General features: G+C 37.8%; 1 protein-coding gene across 3 annotated transcripts in view; it reads right to left on the bottom strand.

The window, feature by feature from the left end:
* Nucleotides 1-23,288, bottom strand: part of LOC139968090 (rho-related BTB domain-containing protein 1-like) — a 62,792-nt gene that overhangs the window by 25,067 nt on the left and 14,437 nt on the right. For 2 of the 3 annotated variants that reach the window (XM_071972443.1, XM_071972445.1), the window contains exons 2-4: nt 9,454-9,670; nt 3,591-3,694; nt 1,670-1,852 (exon numbers count right to left, since the gene is read on the bottom strand). In XM_071972443.1, coding sequence (XP_071828544.1) covers nt 1,670-1,852; nt 3,591-3,694; nt 9,454-9,633 — 467 coding nt within the window. In that variant the 5' untranslated portion in view covers nt 9,634-9,670. Of the gene's footprint in view, nt 1-1,669; nt 1,853-3,590; nt 3,695-9,453; nt 9,671-12,534; nt 12,737-23,288 lie in introns of those variants that run through there. The other variant, XM_071972444.1, reaches the window with a different exon arrangement.

Here is a 23,288-nt window from a genome sequence, read left to right as displayed (position 1 = left end):
ATAACGTTCCACCGGCTTTTAAATTCTTGCAAAATGCTTGAAAATATGTGACAATTTGAACAAATGAGATTTACCAGAACGGTGTTTAATGTATTGAGTTATCTGTAAAATCTTGCAACCTTTAACATTAAAATGTAAAATTGTATAGGACTAGGTTTCTGTGTAATTTTCACATTTTGACAAGAATCTCATAATCTGCACTTTCAGAAGTTGACTGAATTCCTCCTCCACCTTTATCCAATCTGGGAGAAGTAACATTGAATGTTCTTTTTACAATCGACAACAATATCCAATTGGCAGTCAGGCTAATCCCTCAACAATGACAAAGAAACTTTAGCACAAAGAACTGAAACATGACAAGTGTTTGTGTGTGTTCCATTTGAAATAACCTGGGAACTATGACATAATCCTAACACAGGGATGCACAGTTGGAATCACACATGTGCAGTTGAAATCACACATGTGCATTTGGAATCACACACCCGCTGTTGAAATTACACACACACAGTTGGAATCACACATGAGTCTTTGGAAATCACACATGTGCAGTTGAAATCACACATGTGCATTTGGAATCACACACCCTCTGTTGAAATTACACACACACAGTTGGAATCACACATGCAGTTCTTATCACACATGTGCAGTTGGAATGACATAATGCAGCTGAAATCACACATATGGAGTTTGAATCAAACACAGACAGTTTGAGTCACCCACCCACTGTTGGAATCACCCACCCACTGTTGGAATCACCCACCCACTGTTGGAATCACCCACCCACTGTTGGAATCACCCACCCACTGTTGGAATCACCCACCCACTGTTGGAATCACCCACCCACTGTTGGAATCACCCACCCACTGTTGGAATCACCCACCCACTGTTGGAATCACCGACCCACTGTTGGAATCACCCACCCACTGTTGGAATCACCCACCCACTGTTGGAATCACCCACCCACTGTTGGAATCACCCACCCACTGTTGGAATCACCCACCCATTGTTGGAATCACCCACCCACTGTTGGAATCACCCACCCACTGTTGGAATCACCCACCCACTGTTGGAATCACCCACCCACTGTTGGAATCACCCACCCACTGTTGGAATCACCCACCCACTGTTGGAATCACCCACCCACTGTTGGAATCACCCACCCATTGTTGGAATCACCCACCCACTGTTGGAATCACCCACCCACTGTTGGAATCACACACCCACTGTTGGAATCACCCACCCACTGTTGGAATCACACACCCACTGTTGGAATCACACACCCACTGTTGGAATCACACACCCACTGTTGGAATCACACACCCACTGTTGGAATCACACACCCACTGTTGGAATCACACACCCACTGTTGGAATCACACACCCACTGTTGGAATCACACACCCACTGTTGGAATCACACACCCACTGTTGGAATCACACACCCACTGTTGGAATCACACACCCACTGTTGGAATCACACACCCACTGTTGGAATCACACACCCACTGTTGGAATTACACACCCACTGTTGGAATTACACACAAATTGAGAAATATCTGAGAACTTGACTTCAAGATATGACCTGTTTTGATGACATTTGGAGTACCTCAACCTTTGATGGAAAGCTTTTATTAATTCATGACCTGAGAGAGATTACATTCTCTGACATACCTGACTGGTCCCCTCTCTTTGATAAGTGCTGCCAGATCAGCTGTCCTAAGGTCGTTCTTTGTACCACAGAGGATGATGGGGGTTCTTGGACAGAAGTGTTTAATTTCTGCCATCCAAACCTTCTTGACATTTTGCAGAGAAAGGGAGTCAGCGATGGAAAAACATAACAGTACCACATCAGCCCTGTAATTAATCAGACAAGAAAGAAACATTATTACTATTAAATTAACAGTGATACTGGTCTTGTACTTAAGTCATCAACGTGGTCAAAACAAAGACTCCATAGACTGGTTTAATTAACGAATATCTGGTCCAATTATGTTGGAAGAATATCAATATTTCTGGCTATTTGGAACCACCCACCTAATAGTGATTCATGACAGGCTTCAATGCAGAGATGTCGTTAACCAAGTAGTGCTAGCAACATTATGCACAGAGGCCTGATATTAGTAGTAGAACTACTAAAACTGCAATCAGAATGTCAATGTTTAGTTCATAACATCGGCTGGAAAGGCAATTATTTTTACCGACCACGCTTTTCTAACCGAGGATCTAGGGCAGACAGGCTTATACTTTACCTGCTGGTAGTTCTGGCTGAAGTCGTTAATGCCATTGCCTCTTGATGCTAAATACAAGCTCGCTATGGTTTCATGTACAAGAAGAAACACTTTTTTACAGACGTCGTGAGTCATGCAGAAAATGACTTGGGAGAGTAAGAATTTGGTAGGAAACAGGAATTGTCTTCACGGTTTGAGGAAGCAATATGCATGCTGAAATAGCAATAGCGCTTATTTCAACAATCTTGTATAAATATTGTTATATACTGTGTATTGATGATTGCAAAGTCTTGTAAATGGTCAATGACTGTCTAAATTTTCTATGGCTTTAGTTATCTTACTTCTGGTCCCACTGCCTCATCACTATATCTACAGTATGTATTAACAAATGTACATCATTGTGACTGAATGGCAGGAAAAAGAAACAAAACCAAATGGAAAAAGTGGAAAATGTGGTAATTCCCTCATAATAAATAGTTTGCCATGTCTCGGAATGAATTCTGGCAGGTGACCTGCTTTTGTTTCGAGATACCGAAGGTAGATATTGTCAGAGTCTGTATCATCAGTGAACTTGAAGCAAACAAGTGCGATGTCATAGTAGCACACTGAGCAAACAGGTTTTGTTTTTTATTCATGCTTTTTTTCCCGACTTTATTGAATTAACCTTGAATTGGACAGGGTTCCACCTTTGCTGTGAGGGATGTGAATTTATCAATACCCCAATGACTGTAGAGTCTTAATAATTTAATGCATCCAAATTTGGACGAACATTTTAAAGTAAAATGTAAACAAAATTGTCAGTGTGCATCTACGAAATCCCACCTGCCTGCCTCAAGTTCACTTCTGGTACAAAACATATCAAAGTCTTCAAATGTTGCGATCTCCAAAACGATACGTAGGACTTGCATGCAAATTTCAAAAGGACGATTAGCATATATATCTGATCCCTCTTTCATCGGCCACAAATATATTTCTTTAGGGCTATTGTTTCAATATACTCAAGCTCCTCTACAGTGCTTGTCTCATTCTAGATCTTTTGGTAAAAAATCTACCACAAAAATCCTTACAGCTCCACATGCGATTGAATCTCACTTAACTTTGACCTAATACCATATTGATACTGTAAAGACTAAAATAACCCATCATCACTTCACATGTAGGTTACATGTTGTCAGTTCTCGGACTGTCCCCTGTGGACAGTCGAGGACGCAATTAAGTGCTGAATGGCGACAAGCAAAACTACATTACCAAGATCTCTTCAGGAAGGGTTTCCGTCACGTCCTATTTTCCGTTTATACCATTGCAACTTGAATCATTCTCTTTTTTTCTCATTCACTTCAAAATACTACAAACTCGCAAATTACCTTCCGTAGGCAAAGCACCTGTCTTTTTCGTGATCCCCGAAAGTGTCCCAGAGTCTCAGCGTGATGTTTACACCGTCCACTACTTCCCAGGAATTCTCCAGGACCTGCAAACAAGAAACCAAGGCCAACAAACTTAGTCGGTCATTTCCTCCCTTTGAGTGACAGTTGAAAGGAAAGGAAGAATCGAGGATAATGTAGAGGTCGATGCCAAATATCTCAAACGATGAACTTTCACTTCCATTTCCAATTAATACAGGGCTAGCCACCAAATTTGTTCAAGTGCACTTATCAAGCATAAAGAATGCGGCACTTCATTACGAGTTATTCAGGAAGTGAGAAAGTTGAGTGAAATGACATGCGATTTGCAAATGGTGGCAAAATGAAGTACATCAGCAAACAAATTGCCACCGGCAAAGTCTACTCAAACATTTTTGGACCTGATGTATTCATTATAGTTTCAATAATTACAGGTTCACAGTCAGGTGCATTCTGATAATATCCCACAAAGATTTGTAGAAAACATGAACTGCTCAGGGGCTCATCTCAGATGGGCACCAATTTTGTTGAAGTTCTAAAGTTTTACCAGGATTAGATCAATTGAGGAGTGACGAGCATACCTGTTTCCTCACAACCAGGTTGTGTGGAGACAGGTGAGATAGGAGGAACTTTAATACTCACTGTTCTATTTATGCCCTAGGCCAGTGATGTGCACAGGATTTCAAAGGTGCTGGGGGGGGGGGGATTCCCTGAATGATTTAGGTAAAGGGCTGAGCTTTTGTGGACGGGACGAAGACAAATGAAGGATGTTATAACGGAGGAGGCTGTCCTGAGGTCATTGAAACTGACTCCTATGTATGGGGGCTTTGGGGGTCCTTCCCCTAGATAAAAAAAAAAAAAAAGAATTTAGACATCAAATGAAGCATTCTGGGGCATATGCCTATCTAGACTATAAATTAGATCTACATAAGAAGCCCTAAACACAAGGTTTTGTCTATAAATACTTTGTGTGAGGTTGACAGAAAGTGGGGAGGGATGTGTACACCTGTGATAGTGGTCTAACTATTCCCTGGCTGAATGCAAACAATTGCCCCCTACTGAACCACTTTCAACCAACTGACAATCAGCGGTGGGTCCATAAGGACTGAGCCATGACCCACCAGACACCTATAAAACTCCTTCCTCCCGTCCTCAGCAACGGGGCAGTAATCATGATCAAACCTCCATCACAACCTTCATAAATGCTTTCAAATGATCCTCTCTCAATCATTGAGGGTCATGCCCGTAAAGATCAAGCGACCCACTGAATACTTAAATTGCGACCAATTTTGGGTTGCAATGCATCATTTGCAGACCATCATTTAATGGCACTGTACTATGCTGTCATATTTGATTAGCGATGCAGTGGATCTTTTTAAGGCATTTACTGTAAACTATCTTGGACTCTTTAATGCATTATTATGGACTCTTTCCAAGCAATTAACATGGACTCTATAAAAACGCAGAACATTCACTACCATGATGTGATATGTTTCTTCAAGTTAACAGGCTTTCTGTTGATTCCCTAACCCAATGAACTGACCAAATTGTGTTGCATGTTTGCATGCCATTACAGGGGACTTTTATGTCACATAAGCAGATGCATTATAGTGATATATTAACTTAATTACCAAAGATCTTTACTCTAAATACTGTATTTAACTGTTCCTAAACCACGCTTGAAGACCTATGGTTACAGAAGCTTCGAATACTCTGGCTCTTATCTCTGGTACAAGTTACCAGATCACATTCGAACTTGCTCTAAACTTTCTACATTCAAAAGTCTACTTAAGACCCATCTTTTCACTTGTTCTTTTGTAAATTAATCTGCTTTCTTTGTAAAGCGCCTTGAGTAGTGACTTTTGTCTACTGATTTGGCGCTATATAAGTCTCATTTATTATTATTATTATTTTAGGAAAACTATACATATTCTATGGCCTTACAGTGCCTTGAAAAGAGTACATGAAGCATTCATTGTTAGTAATAATCCACTTGCTGAAAATATTGCAGCCAGCCTGCTAGGGATACTGCAGAATTTCAGTAAAATGCCAATACACTGCAGGATATCAAGCACTAGCCCTGGAGTATATATGCGTAACATTCATGGTTCCTTGAATATAGGGATGAACTGAGGAAATCTTGATGCAATGACCATGCACACTTATCATACATATTGTAAGAACTGTGTGAATATCATCTTCACCTAAACACTCTAAGAATAGCTCCAACTTGTACTCATAATTAATGAAGTATCTTGTTTCATAAACATAGCAGCCAGTATGAGGTGGTGATATTTATGTTATGGTAGTTATTATACAGATCCTATACAAGTTTACTAGCTGATCAAATTGCATCTGGATTCCCAAATCATGTTGTCAAGTTAACTGCCACAGCTGGGTTCAAAACCAGCAGGCAGAGGTCATGTATCTTGCATTCTGATTGGCAGAACTAGAATATAACCACAGTTCACAGTGGGGCTAGAACAGTCCCTGTTCTTTGTCTGACAATCAGGGCTGAGAGAGCAGACTGGGGTTAGATGGGGAAATTTGAAACTTATTGAAATAAATCACAACCATATCACTCATTTATGTTTGTATTTCTGTGAATAACAGAGTCTGATTGTAGCCACAAAATCAGGTTGTTAAGCCTGAAAAGAGTACGAATAGTTGAAATGAAAGCTGCATGGGCAGAGAGTGTCTCCTGTGTCCTCCATTTTAATGTTGACTACTAGAAAATAAACACATCTGACTCTCCGAATACAAGCTGTTTATAGTTCCATGAAGGACAGATTAAGATGGGAAAATCGAAATAATAGTGAAAACAGTCTGTAGTTTCCTAAAGTTTTGTTGACTGTTGAGAATAAACAAGCCATATTCTGTAGTGCATGCAATTAAACAACAATGCAAAACCCAACATGTTTTTGATAACTTTGTAAAATTCTCTTTTGATTATTAATTTGTATGGCGAGGTTGCATAAGTTGGCTTTCCAAATTTAATTTAGTTTTGATCAATTTGTCAATGTTTTCCAAAACCAAAACAAATGTAGTTCTTTAGTTTGAACGTTTTAAATTTTCATTTCCAACACATAAAAAAAAAGAAGGTATTCAGGCAACAAAGTGTATGAAATCCGCTTGCTGCACTCACTAATTTTAATTGGTGAAAAAAATCAGTGTCTTAATTTGACCAATTGTAACTTTACTTTTCGTAATACTTGCTAGGTTTGGTAAAATTGCTGACCAGTCTCAAACTGCTACTTTGCCCCTATAGCCTTTATTGCTAGGTATAAATATAAGTTATGAGCAACAGAAACTGATAGGAAAAGGATAAACAAAGTGGAAAAGAGTAAACCAAAAAGTTAGAGTGGCTACAACCCAAAAAACTACAGGGAAGTGACTTCACAGAAAAAGTCAACTGTTGATAAGTAAGTAAACAACAATAAACTATATTACACATTAAACAAAAAATAAATATTGTTTTCTATCATTAAACACGTAAGTACAAATAGTCAAAGTAGAATGGAACACAACATCTGATTCTAAAACTCATCTGGGGGCTCTTTACTGCAGACAATCACTATCCATCACTTGACCTGCTCTCTTTGCCTGTTCTCCATCTCCTGGCTATCTCTCCCTCTTTGCAGTTTTTATCAAATCAATACAGTGACATCACAGATGATGCAATTACTGAAATTCTATTCAGAGTTGTTCAAAGGAAACAATTTCAGTCCTGCCTATATACTGCTCCGACCACCCGAGTCATTTTCACAAATATAATTTCTTACACTTGATTAAGCAAGTAAGCCCTGGAGTGTCTAGAATTTTATTTTTATTTTATACAGTTTTATTATTAAAGAGAAGACGCTCAAAGTTTATCAACTGTAAGAATCAAATCCTTTAAATAATAGATAACCATAAAAGATAGATTTTAGCTTGATTGAAAAGGTTTTGGAAAATTCCATTGAATAGATCAAATCGAGGCATTTTGTCGTTATATTGTTAACACTGTCGGAATCAAGTGTGTACAGTCAATATGGACAAAACTTAAAGACTTAAAACTTAAAATCTGTAAACCTGCTTTTGAGGTGATAACAGATACGAGCCCTTTAAAATAAAGTCACTTCCTAACCTAGTTACCAATTCAAGTGGAAATCCAAATTCATACCTTATAATATAAGAGCATCATTACAATCCAGACTAATCCATTTGAGAAGAAAATTTCCCAACATTTTTCAAAGGAGAATTTTTTTAAGAATGTTTGACCTAGGAGAAAACTGTATTGATAGAGGAAGCCAGGCATATATGACAACAGACAGAAGCACATCAAGGGAGGCCAAGTGATCATCAGAAAATTTAAACAAGAAATATTAAATATCATCAAATTTGTCATCAAATCCATCATCAATTCATTGTGTAGGAATAAATGCGGAGGATTGTCCGTTAACCTCACAGCACTAACATTTGGCTTGGCAATCAACAATACACTGAGACTGGTTATTGCTAGATAACCAGTTCATTTCACAATAAATGGACTGCCATACCTGCCACTGTCTACTGTATATGTAAATTGTGAGACAACAGGAAAATTGCTGTTCAGACAACCTTTGAACAAATTTTTTTTGATTTTTGCAAAAGTCAACTGCGGAACATTTTTGAAAGTGAGCTCTTGTTATGAAAGTAAATATTAGAGTTGCTTATGATTGTTTTGTTTTTATCAATAATGTAAATTACCCACTGTAGTTGCAGAAGCGATCTGGAGGAAACTGCTGGCTGTTCAAAGGCTAACTAGCAAACCTTCCTAAAAACCTGTTACCGTTCGACAGAGATGCTATTACTAAGAAACCAACATAGAGTAGCTACATCGCTGGCAATGAACTGGGCCAAGCTAATTGGTCCCTTCTGTGAGGCAACGCATACTAATTGATGCTTTCATGTAAACATTTGTTAGTTGACATCTAGCTATTGTGCAATCTATAATCCTGGCACCTATTTTCTTGAAATGTTGCATTCTTTGATCCTACCCATCAGGCCCTAAAGTCATTGATCTATCATAACAGCTAGTTTCCTTACCATGGCCAGTTTCTTCACAAATTAATTCGGCTACGTTTAATTTTCGGATCAGATCCCGCAGTCTGTGTTTGGCATTGAAGCAAGGTCAATAGATCTTGAACCTTTGCACAGTTTCATTAGATTCCACCCTCAGAATCAGACATTGCAACTCAAAATCACTGAACAGGAAAGTGAGTTTTTTCTTATTAGAAGAAAACTTGCGAGAACCATACACCATGTGACATTTATTTGCTTGTGTTAATTCCAACCAAATTTTGTGTAGAATTACACTGACACAGTATAAAAAATAAAAACGGAAGTTAAAAGTCACTGCTCTTTCTGGGTCAACCTCGAGCTGCAATTTACATTACCAATTTAATTCTCAGTGGAGCATCTGATCCTCCCTTGATCCTAATTTATTGCACGGTCCAAATCAGGAGTTCTGATCCACTTTTCACTTCAAATCATACCCCAAGCAAGCCCGGGATCAACTCTGCGCTTAATCTTGAGTGTCAACAGGACTTAAGCTTACATATGGATTTCTTCAGACTAAGTTCTCATTGGCTGTTCATGTGTAGCCGTTAGGATAAAGGATAGCTCCTGCACAACTTTGGTTTTCAAAGTTCATTTAAAATTATAATAGCCAAAATGTGTAAACTTCACAACAAGTGCTGTATAACAGTTCTGACATCTTTGGATTGGCTCCTTGTTTGAACGAATATAAAGACTTGTTCACATGTACATGAACTCCACCTCCAACATTAGGTCATTGTTGACTTACCTCTTGGCAACATCGATACTGATCTATAGCCCAGACAGAAGGAACGTGAGTCTGGAAGAGCTGGGATCTTGGTGTAGCTTGATTGGTTGCCCTAGCAACAATTAATCTCGTCTTGCCAGTGGAACTGTCACCGACAACCACACACTTCACCAATTCCTGATGTGGAATGTCGTGGTCCATTGCTACATCTGTTTTTGTTAAATCACGGAGTCATGGCCTGCAGATGAAGACAAAAGAAATATCTTTGATAATTCCAGAATCTTAGAGGACACTCCAAAAATAAAAGAAAACAAGTTTCTCAACCCAAATTTCTTGCCAAATTTGCCATGGCACCCTCTTCTACACTAAGAACAGATGAATACTAAACCTGCTTTTTCTTGTTTAGAAACAATATGGCATTTGAAACCTGATCAATACTATTCAATGATTCACCCGTTTCTAGATAATTCACCTGCTTCTACATAAAATCACAACAAGAAAGTCCAACATCTAAAGCTATCATTTACACAGTGCCTTTAAACAATTTAAGCATTTTATAACATTGGAAGGAGGAAGAAATAACCAATCTTTTCCATATGAGGGGGTTGGGTGGGGGAGAAGATATATCAGAACCCAGGCTGGGTGTGTGCAGCATTAAATTAATTTGGAATCCCATGCGTGTACACTACACCCATGGTATCAGACCCCATGCAGTTGCTACTTACTAGAAGAAAAGTCTATCAACCATATTAAGCCGTGTGATTTGCACTGAGTGCTGCTACCAATGCCTACTTCTATTGTATCAAACTATGGCACAAGTAAAGGACAACAAAGTTATAGGTCATTGCTGATCCCCGGTCAAACATAAAGTTTACATAAATGCTAATTTTAATAATGAGCGGGTGGCGGTCTAATGTAAACTTGAGGCCGAAATTGAGAGGGATATCCAGAACTCCAGAACTGTGTACGCATTAGAGTCTGTAATAATGAGCTGGGATCCCTGGGATGCTCAACTGTTTATATATAATTGGTTCTTTAACATAGTTAAATCATATACCACTAATTAGCATGTAAAAGTCATGTAATCTGATATATTTCAACTTCAGTTACTGAGATTGTGTTCAATTTCATTTATTTCAAAAAGCTTTCTGCATTGATTTCGGTCACATTGTTTTGAAATTGTTGATACGTATAAATCCAAGCCAACCAACACAATTCCTGTAACTTGACAGTTCTGGTTCCATTCAACTTCATTGAAACGTTCTTATGCTCTGTTGTCCACACATTTCATTGCTTTACTGCTGAAACAAATGTGAGTCCAGCTAGAATCTCTAAGAGATTTTTACTTTGGGTCTTAAATGTAATTAACAAGATTGAAGAAAACTCTCCTCCTTTTTAAAGTTTTTGATATCCACCTTATCGATTAATCCATTACAAAAATACCTCCTGGCTTTTGACCATATGTGATTTTATACACCATACCCACAGTGGTATCACCACATCATATATACTTTTCAGTAGAATTTAGTCTCCGCTGGTTCTCTAAGCTCTTTAAATTCAGTCGTTTTTTTTTTTTTTACAACTGAGCATTGATTACCGCAAGTCCTCTGATCTTCCCGTTGGTTATTGAAAATAACCACGAGTGGTAGGAAGGACTTTAAGAAGTCCTCCAAACGTCAAAAGTGTCCCCTGGGCTTAATTCAGACACTGCTCAATGCATTTTTAAGAGCTATGATGCAACACAGTGTTCATTTCAAGCACTATAGGCTGTTCTATATATATATTCATTCTCCTTTCATGATATGAAATTAACATACTCCCGATATAACAGTGACAAGTCACGGCTTGATCTGGATCGATTGCCGCCTCGATCCGTAGGTTTGGAAAGGAAATTAGACGACAAATTTCTTTCGCCCACCGATGTTATTTCTGCGGGATCGTTAATTACAAATTCAGACATGTTTGTCACAAACAACAATATTATCTTTAGTAACTGTTTTAATAATCCTCGTGAATACAAAAAAAAAAAGTTAGTTTAATTTTGCATTGAACCACTTTATATATCCTTTTAGAAAATGTAATACTTTCTGTCAGGAAAATGTCAAAGCCACTCATGTGATAACAGTTAATGAATTTCAAAAGAAAAGTTTCAGTGTATTACTGCCAAATCTGATGTTCTCAAAAATGTTAAGTGAGGTGTATAGATCACTTGATCTTGTTGACCTATAAGTAGATGCAGACGAAGTTTACACATGTATACGTGAACGGCAGGCACTTAATAAAAGTGGCTTGGGGTGGTTTTTGAGGGGGGGGGGTGTGGGAGGAGTGAGAGATTTGTCAAATGTTAAATTTCAGTTTCTGTTGGTAAAATTTATGCTACTGTATAAATTCAAACATTTGAACAGGTTCAACACTTTTTCATCTCTCTTCCTTGCTGTGTGCCATCTGGCCTCCTTTCCTCATTCACTGAATTTCTGATATAATACATACAATTAGTGCAAACAATGTACTGTACCTGTAAGTATGCACGTAAGAACACACAAATTTCCGCTAAATATCGCCATACTTTAATACCAGGCTTGGATATTTACAATCTTACTTCGATAAGATAAGATGAAACTATACAGGATATAGAAATTGACAGAATCAAGAAATTGACAATAAAATGACAATAATTTTGCCACAGATCTATACATCTCTCCATGTGAGCCATACACAGATGACAGTAAGACTATACAGTATACATCAACCAATACCATTAAATCACACACTATTAAGCAACCATACACAAACACACACTAGTTCTGCATTTAATCTACTATATATACGTCTAAGATTAAACTTGTCAGAGATGTAGCCTGCAAACAAACAAATAATTCCATGTTTAATCAAAATACTAATTAATTAAAACACAAAGACTGTTTAGGAGGTGAAGGGTAAAATACCATTAATAAACATCCTACAATGCCTACAATGCTGGTAGCTTCCAATGTTTATTTGTAAGAAATAGATTAAAACTAGTTTGAGATTTTATAGGAAAACAAGTTAGAGCTATACAACACTTATAATTCAAATATACACCACAACTTTAATATACAGCACCTGCATATCCTAAACATCTCTCAGCACAATCAGGCCGATTAAAAAAGCAGCAAATAAATTCCCGTAGCAAAATCAATCGGATATTAAACGGATCAGGTTTAATTCCACATCTCAACTGACGGTGACTGTTTTAGTGCCAATCACACAAATCGCAACAGAATTTCCACGGCTCGTTGTTTTTTGGTCAACGGCAACTTTGTAGCGTGCTAAAATGACGACAGTGGAAGACTTACGTATCAAAGCAAGCGCTAGCTGAGAGAAATGAAAATCCACCGCATGACGGTGACGAGGTTAATTCAATATGCTGTATCGAGTGCACGTTGTCGGCAAGTTTGTGACAATTCTCCAAGATTGCCGGCTGAGAGTTAGCGTGTGCAAGTTAGATCTTGTAAAACGCCGGCCGGCCGGCATGCAAGCAGTTGACTACTAAGCTAACCGCGAGATGTTATCGATGTATAATGGGTGTGACGTTGAACGTCTCTGCACACAGCACCGAGAGAAAAATCTAATCAAAAGCTGCTCAACAGGCTGTGGTGAGAAACTGCAACGAGCTTGCTGCTATATGATCCTGGTGGAATGTACGTTCCTACTCCACCGTTGCAGAAAACTATGCGTAATTACCATGTAATTGTGTCTGCATAATAACTTGCATGCATAGAATGCTGTACCACCCATACTTTGAACCACAATTGAACAAAGATTAAATCAGGTCTGTGTATAATGATTTAAACAATAATTAAGTATATGTACACTAAAAGGTACACTAACTTTGGGGTCGAGGTAAAGCATTTGATTGACCCAGATAAAAGTATTTGGAATATATATGCATAATATTTATAGACAAAACTTTACAAAGGTTTAGATAATTTCAAGCCGACTAACACCTTTTACTTTCATTTTGTTCAATCCTTCAATGAGATGATTAAGAAACCATGAGACCTACAGGTAACCATTTATACATCGTACTAGGCTAGGTCTTTGTGTATAGATCTTTAAGCTGCCTCCTTAGAGACCACATGCTTTATTCTAATAGCAGGGAGCTACTTACTGCTCAGTGTGCAGCACAGACTGGTGAAGAACACAATACTGTAGTGCCAAACAACTGTACTGTACAATTATCATATCAATCTCGGTCAGGACAAGAAACTAATATTTTCTCTTGGTATATCATGTGACCTTGTGTTCTTCTCATTTCTCAGTTGCAGTGACCTACGTTCAGGATGTAGCCAGGTCGAGCACAGGGGGGAACCTTTCCCCTCTGAGCAGAGTAACGTGCCCAAGCCCCACCCCCTAGCTATGCCACTATCATACATACAAAAACTTTAATGTTTTTGAGTGTTGGTGCCCTCCTGAAATTAATTGTGCCCCTCCAACTCAGAATTCTTGCCTATGGGCCTGCCTATATTTAAATGGAATCACATTATCACAAAAGCTAGTGCTTCCCTGATTATGCTAATGATATACTAAATAATCCTTTATATAACTTAGGCATCTCAAATAGCTGATATATGCATCTACTATCAAAAAAATAAATAATAATAACTCAATACTTCTGTGACTGGCAGATTCAACCAGTATATACATCGGATATTATCTTACAAAATAATTCAGCTTTCTTGGAAGATACGGTAAGTAAAAAATGAGGCATATCATATGAGGGCTGGAAGTATGCTGTGCATAATTCTTTATTGAATAATTTTAGAGCCACTTGTAACGTGGACATGACATTTCTTCAAACTGGACTCCTTTTTGAATTTTTAGGACAATCTTCTCAAATTTACTGTCACTTGTAGTTCCACAAAGAATGATAAACTATAGGCTGTCACAAGAGTGAGTAATCTGTGGAAAACAATTATGTACATTAGGAAAGACAAATGGCAGACAAGCTCTTAACCCCCTCCCCCCCAACCTGACTCCACCTTCTCACACTGTCCCAACAACCACCAAAACTTGTAAATAAAAGTCACAGAGACCAATGTTATTCATCTGTGTCTGTCCGTACAACAATGACCGCATTAATCCTCTTCATGCTCTTGTATATTTTTGCCCCTAATTCACACTGTGTTAGTAATCATACTAGTATCACTGTGAAATCCCCACTGAAAACAACGTACGTTCTGTCCTATTTACGAAAGATAAAAACCCTTAAAGCTGTTACGACGACATCATGACGCAAATTCAAATGCAACCTCGCTGCAAGGATAGAAGCTGATGAACACCGTTTCTGAGTTTCTTTACATACTGCACACTCTGTATTAGTACAGGTTCCGTATACATATATACATATATATCATAGTAATTAAGGCAGTAATTTAATCATCCACCATGGCAAGAACCGTGTTAAATGTTTATGTTTCCTTCACAGAGAGAGTTTGTCTATACTTATGATTACAATTCCCAAACCAAATTTGTGATAATTAATCAAGATAAAAGTAAGGAGAAGACTAACGACATGTTTACCTAGACCCGGTTGCCAATCAATTAACCTTGACTTTAATTAGTATTGCAGTAATCTAACGGCAGATTTCAAGATGGCCAAGAACAACAATATTTACTTTCAAGCTGAATTTAAAGTTCATCTGCCTACATATACCGCATCTAATTAATTAAGGGGAGAAAAAAATAAACAACCTATCACAATTTAAACGGATACACCAAACTGGCCGAAATATCAGGAATACTGTGACAATGACTACAGTACGTGGTGAACACCGAAAGTTGCCCTGATGGAAAACAGGGAAAAAAGATTTGCACCGGGTAAAACAAAGGCCAACATTTGGAAAAACACCTATTGAGAAAGGCATCTTTGGCTTATTAATTCAAAAATAGGACTCACACCCAGGAAAAGAACTTGGATGAATAGAATGGACTGACTTCTGCGATGCTGGGTCAAAGGTTCAATTCATACTTTCGCCAAAGAGGACGAAACCCCGCATGCAGTGGATTCTTGTCTGGTGTGTTGTCTTATTTCCATTTAACATTTCTGATATACCACATCGCACACATTAACTTATATGGTGAGTAAATACTTGAGTGAAATAATTATCCATCAACTGGAAACTTCTGGCATATCTTCAAATTTAAATTCCAAAATTTGTTTCATGATGCTGATCAAACTTTTGATGTTGTTTCATCCCCTCCCACCCCTACCACCCCCCCCCCCTTCAAATCTGTCTAATATTTTCCGTTTCATAAATATAAATTATACGTTCAAAAATATTTCAAATATAAGAAAATAAATAATGGGAAACTGACTGGTAAATTTTGAGACAATGAAAAAAAGGGTAAAGAAATTTATGGCTAGAACATGCAGTGACCTCTGGGTTACAAGTTAGAACATGCAGTGACCTCTGGGTTACAAGCCCAGCACTGTACCACCTAAGGGCTGGGAAGCTCAGTATTTTTCTCTTTTTGAATAAATATTTAAGTGAAAATAATAATTACCCATAAAATGCAAGCATTTGTTCTACTCTCCTTTACTCTTGCATTCACCCAGGTACACATTAGCTGTGTAGACCCTCTTTCACAGTGAAAACCCTTTCTCTGTTTTCTCTGTTTATATTACCTAATGATAACTAAGCAGGCGCGTAGCCAGGAATTTGCCAAGGGAGGGGCGAAACTGTAGATACCGCATTGCAAACTATCTAAGCGTAGCGCCACCATGGTTGGCGCAAAGCGTACAAGAAAATTTTGGCTGTAAATGCCTCCCAGATCGCCGGAAATGGCACTTCCCATGCCTTGTAAGTTGCATCTTAGCATTTTCTCTTTTGAAAATACTAGCGATATCATAAAAACCTTTAAAAATTTTGTAAAAAATATGCTCAAGGGGGGGCGGCCGCCCCCTTCGCCCCCCCCTTGGCTACGCGCCTGTAACTAAGGCATAAACATAAACATAGTAACCCGTTTTCATGACAATTACAGAGCTGCAGTTAAAAAAATTAAACCATCTGGATTATCTTCATATAGTTGAATGATGCTGGTATAATTATGAAAAACTTGGTTCACTTGGAATAACAAATACTGTCATTTAAAATTATATATACGGTAATGAACTGTACGGACCCATGGTGCCAACCACAGCCCATTGAACACTTCCGAGAGGGGGAAGGGGGGTGGCCGTGGGTAGTTGAAGCAAGGCAGGAAGTAATATACCTCCTTTTACTGTAAGAATTATTTTTTTAAAAATGTAAGCAATAAATTTTACAACCCGAACCCGCGGGCTGCCTAAGGAGAAATTCACAACAAAGAGTTGCATAATTTATCACATTTTTGGTGTTATAATCCATTCATTGATTAATTGAATATATGAAACTGAGCTCTATTGCATATTGGATTTATGCTTCACTTTTCATTGTAGGACACACTAAATAGGGTATTTTTACACTGATAATTAAAGATATCAGATACTGAAAGACTGTATACTTCACTATACTATTTTACACTGCACTATTTTACACTGCACTATAGTGCACTGCACTACACTATTTTACACTGCACTATTGTGCACTGCACTGCACTATTTTACACTACACTACACTATAGTGCACTACACTGTTTTACACTGCACTATAGTGCAGTGCACTACACTGTTTTACACTGCACTACACTATTTTACACCGTACTGCACTATAGTGCACTATTTTACACTGCACTGCACTATTTTACATTGCACTATAGTGCACTGCATTACACTAGACTACTGTATTCTACACAGCACTATACCACACCCAGCAAAACAGGCAGGTTTGGTCAACTAAATCTACAAAGCTCTCACTATCTCAGATACACTATCATTTAAAACAGGGCAATGTCAATCTCGGAAACTGAACAAAACTTCCCTAGACTGTCCTACATTACACTTCAATTGATGTGATTATTTCGCTCTATGAAAAGAATGATAGCTTAAAGTAAATTGTAATATAACAGTACAGTTAAATAGGCCTACCTTTGAACTTATATACATGTCTTAATTCTAAATCCTTTCAGAGAATTTACTATTAGTTTTTTCTGTTCACTTGCTGCATGCGCAGTCCAAATCTCGTTTGACATGCATGCACGAATCAAGGAGAATCAAACTGTCACTTGTTAAGTATGCCAAAGCAACAAGGAGTGTTGTTTGTAAATTATTCTAGGGTAAAGTACATTTAATGTAAACATTTCAGTATAAGTACAGTAGTTGGTAGTCAATTCTCAGTAGCGGTGGTCTATTACAAACTATTATGAATATATGTCAATATATTAATCAACTTGAAAAACCACAAACAAATTCTGAATGTTTGTATATATGACACATCAAACTTTAATAGCTCAATTTAGCAATGGTACGTGGCAATTGGTAAGCACTCCAAGAGCTCAGGACTACTATACCAATTGATACAACATCATAATCTTCCTCATCAATAGCATATATCTTAACATTGTGTGGCCGCAGAGAGTATAACAACCTTCACATAGGGACAATCAGACGACAAATCCACAGCTAGCAGTCGATATATGAAAACTACAAAACTCGACTGGTTTGTATATATGTACGAATAAGAATAACGATACGGTCCGTCTCTGTAATATATGCACTCCAATCCACCTAGCCTACAAGATGGGTAATAGCATTAGCACACAAGGATTCCTGCTTCTGGATTTGGTCCTACTCTGCTACTTACTCTCTTCTTACTGACTTGATGTTAGTCATTGGAATTGGAATTAAAGAAAGTTGTTGTGATATCCCATCTTTTTAAGCTACCATACATCAATACATTCTACAACAACAAAGCACTTGGGGATATACGTAAGTGCATCATTATAATGTATGGTAGCATGTACGGTATTCTACAACCCACAGAATACTGGAAGCACTATGAACCACAAAGTACTCCAAACACTTGATGCTTCAATTCTATTGACAATAGATAACATTCTACATGTCATGCAGCTATGTATTGTGGTATTGTACACTCAAGGCTCACATACTACTGTACTGTACTGCGGGTCATTCATGCTCTTTGTACAACATCTGTGGAATACCAATTAATCCGAGGTGCAAAGGGTCATATACCAACTACCATAGACATCTGGGTAAGATTACTAATATCTATATTGTAGGTTTGAATCTCATGGGATAAAAATCTTGATCCCAAGAAGGGGGGGGGGGGGTTGATATCGGAAGAAGAGGATTTTTAACCCCGAAACAAACAGTCTAAAATCTACTTGGCATGGTCTCTCCAAGTCCTTGCTCACATTTGAGAACACAGGTACGATCAGGATCCTGCTTTTCCCCTGAGAGGTGACAAAGATGATCCCAAACGCGTCCACATTTGAGAATGCAAGGTGGATCAACAACGAAGGAGAGAGCATTATGCAATGATGAAAAAGGTCACAATTCCTAATAAGGGTTTTGCACTGTTGCTTGCAGTAGTTTTTTATAGTAGTACTTCAGTGTGCCCATCATTAGACTCATGTTGGCCTATAGGAATCTCTAGTTTTTCAATCCCCCGTACATTTACACTACAATCTTTGATCTCCCTTGCGAATAGAGGATCCCTCCCAAAATGGAGATCATGATCCCATGGTCTGATCCTATGTACGCGAGCTTCCACACTACGTATCCCTTTCGGAGCTTGATCCTCCTTGTGTTCTCACACATGAACAATTAAGGCTAAAGTGGACACAATTTTGCAAGTTATTACGTGCCAACAACTCAAATAAGGTGACCAGACGTCCCCAATTTCCGGGGACAGTCCAGGGATTGTATGTACTTTAGCTTGATTAAAAATGTCCCTGGATTTATGTGCTGTCCTGGGAATATCCCAAAGTTTGGAAAATTGCCTGGTATAATTTGAAGTTTACTTAAATTTGACCTTCTTTCATAGTCTAAGCAGCTTCAGCATAAGCTGTGATAAAAGTAAAGTTTACCCAGATCATTCAATAGTTCCCTGTTATTCATGTAGTAAACATATTTTTACACTTAGCTACTTTGTGATAAATATTTGAAGATGACTTCCAGTAATATCCTTGAAGTTCTTTTGGTATTGGAGTTTTAATCTTGGACAAAATTTATGGTTCTAGATCTGTTCAAAACTTGAAATTTAAAATTCCATCCCTCCCATAGTTATACATGTATCTAAACGAAAAGGTTTAGTGGTTCCGATGCCCAACACAGGTTAATATTCATGAACTTGGGCACACCAAAATGAAGAGGATTAACTATTGACTAATGCGGCAACATATAAAGTAAGTACCAGGAATCAGTCATCATGCTGACAAAGTCTATTTAGTAACACAGTTTAAACACAAATACAATCATGAATATTATGAGGTCAAATTTTATGACCTCATAAGCATGTACTGTATCTAATATATTGTACTTACATTGTATTATCCAAGTACATATGTATAACGCTAATTAGACAAACTATTTCAGAGATATCTGATTAAGAAATTTATGTTCACTGATTAATATTCATAATATGCACACATGAAACAACACGGTTGATTGTATGAATGTAGTGTGACAAACCTAATATGTCACGGATGAAAATCATGGAAAATTTGGTTATTGTGTTGTGTTTAAATCCATATCTTGCAATTTGATAAATATTAATAACACAAACAAAAAAATGTGCTTATTTTGTATCAACATCACCATACCAGCATGAATCAATTTTATTATTTTATTATATATTGGCATGGGTACAGAAAACATCTTACTCATCACAGGGCACCTACCTGCTAAGTATGACATTGATGCAACTTGTGGTTGTTGAGATATCATGTTTATAAACTGTTTTTGACAATTTCCCAAAAGCCCCACCATCATGAACATTAGTGAGGGTAAACTTGTTGTTGCAAAGAACATGTTCTTACTATGTAGTTACATCACCATAACCAGTATGAACTAAACTGGACACACGGTTGAAAAGGTACTGACATTTTCAGAATTTTACGTAAAGCCCAGTCCATCCATAAATATGCATGATTGCCCACCAAAAACAATAGGGATCAACTACTGACCATGACCAACATATATACCAAGTATGACATTGATGCAACTTGTGGTATCATGTTTACAAGCTGGTTTTGACAATTTCCCATTAATCCCCATCCACTCATGAATATTAATGAGGTAAACTTGTTGTTGCAAAGAACATTTACTTACTTTGTAGTTACATCACCAGACCCAGTATGAACTGAATTGGACAGATGGCTGAAGCTCATTGACATTTTCAGAATTTTAAGTTAAGCCCCGCCCCACTCATTAATATGAATGACAGTCCCACCAAAAACAATAGGGGTCTTCTACTTACTATGACCATTGTATACAAAGTATGACATTGATGCAACTTGTGGTTGTTGAGATATCTGTTTACAAGCTATTTTTGAAGATTTCCATTAAGCCCCATCCACTCATGAATATTAATGAGGTAAAATTGTTGTTGCAAAAAACATCTACTTACTCTGTACTTAGATCACCATACCAAGTATGAACTAAATTGCACACACAGTTGAAAAGATATTGACATTTTCAGAATTTTACGTTTAGCCCTGCCCACTCATTAATATGCGAGATAGCCCTACCAATAAACAACTGGGATCATCTACTGACCATGACCAACATTTAAACCAAGTATGACATCAATCAATTGCAGACTTTCCTTCTTGAGATACTTTGTGTACAAGCTACTAGGGTGTCACATGCACACACAAATGTATGCACAAACTAGGGTGTCACATGCACAACAAATGTATGCACACAACTTGACTGCTTAAAGGTTTCGATGGATGCCAAAACATCGGAACCAAAAAGCACAGAGCAGGTAACTACCCCTTGATGTCAACACGAGGAGGTCCAACACTGATATCATGTCCCGGAATTTCCACAACAAAAATACCGTCACCTTAACCTAAAACTCTCCCCCAACCCCCTCCCCAACTAATTCTTATGCTACTGGAGTTTATTAATCAAATCAATGAGTTGGCTGAAGTTTTACTAGAGAAAATGTGTCCTCTTGTAAATTCTGAAAGAGTGTTATTTTCTTGATGTGTCAGTGAATCATTAACCATGATTATCATGTTATTACTGTACAATTATTTAGGAGAATACCTACTAACTACAAGATCCAATCTTTATTCATTTGATAGCAAAAGAGTTAATTTTAAATCACACCCTGGTAGTAATTCCACTCCATTAACAGCACAATTATTCTCTCCGTCAATGACACTAATGACATTTATATGAGCTTGGCTCCTTCACTTATAATTACAAGCTCAGCTGCTCAGGTTACTATGAATTCCATCCTTCTCAAGTCTAATCTCTATCTTGTACTTATTGACAGTTGTTATAATACCTGGTTTTCAACTTGAATGAAATGTGTTAGAAATGAAAGAGAAGCAACATTTGGAGTGCCTACTAAATATCAGACATTGAACTGATGGACCAACGGGAAACATAGCCGAAATGTGATGACATGAACTGAAAACACAGACTCTGTTTGGCTTGCATGTAAAGCCGATCAGGCCAAAAGGAAAAATATAAAGGTCAAGTAAAAGTCAACAAGTGTGCTGGAGGGGGCGGTAACCCCAAGGTCCAGCTCAGTCCCTGTCACTCTTATATATATGGCAGCATTTCTCTTTCAACCACACTTCTACTGGGGTATCACAGGGGGATCATTTGACCTAAATGTTAACATACTTTTAATTAATTATTTTTTTCTAGGTTTCTGGATCATCCATCTATTGTACATGACAAAACATGTTTGACTGACATCTAGATAAGATCGTAACAAACCATCAGGACTACCATTTGCTTGAAACAGTATTGTTTTAACATGAAAATAATTCTGGGTTGCATCCTTTTAGCCTTCATGTCAAAGCAGCTGCACTGACCTTTATTACAGAGGAGCACGATATTTACTCCAAATTCAGAAGAGGAATATCCCCAAAAAAGTATTCACATGTATACAGGTACCAGAATATTCCCTAAAATGTTATTCACCATATTAGTTCTTGTGCAAAAGTGCTTTTTCTTCTTAATGATTATGCAAAAGTCATCGTCAGTAAATGTCTCCACACCTACAAAAAAGTCAACCTCTAAAACTAACCTGGTTTTGATGAGAGACCTGGATGGAGTGGGGCAGAAAGCCAGCACAGTTTGGAGCCTTTCCCTATTGAAGCATATAATTATTGTAGATGCCCAAAAGGGATTTACGTATGCAATTTTAGCAACTATTCTTGTAACATTTTTACTACGGCTGTTTCTTGTGTTCTAATAATATCCAATAAATTTATCAGCCTCTGAGACACGTTACAGTAGTATGAACTTAAAGGATCCAGCTATACCATGGAGTTCATCCCTTAACTGTAGTTAGAATGGGGGGGGGACGAGGAGGGATGGGGAGAGGGGAAAACCATACTTTCTATCTCGATTTTCAAAAATGAGAGAGAAGCTTCTCCTTCAGCTGCCAACCTCAATTGTTAACAATATAACAAACCACAGTAAAACATATCAATGCCGTCCCAATTACAGAGACCTTCTTGCATGTATGCAGTCGATTGTAATGCAGGCAGTTCATGCACCAGAGCATACCCAGAAAGAGACACCGCTCTATACATAGTATATACATACCCAGAAAGAGACACAGATCTACTGTATGCATAGTATGTACAGTACACATACCCAGAGAGAGACACCGCTCTATACATAATACATACCCAGAAAGAGATACCTGTCTATACATATACAGTAGTATATATATACATAC

The sequence above is a fragment of the Apostichopus japonicus genome, chromosome 5, assembly GCF_037975245.1.
Source record: "Apostichopus japonicus isolate 1M-3 chromosome 5, ASM3797524v1, whole genome shotgun sequence".
Taxonomy (NCBI): domain Eukaryota; kingdom Metazoa; phylum Echinodermata; class Holothuroidea; order Aspidochirotida; family Stichopodidae; genus Apostichopus; species Apostichopus japonicus.
This window is presented reverse-complemented; position numbering and strand designations above follow the sequence as displayed.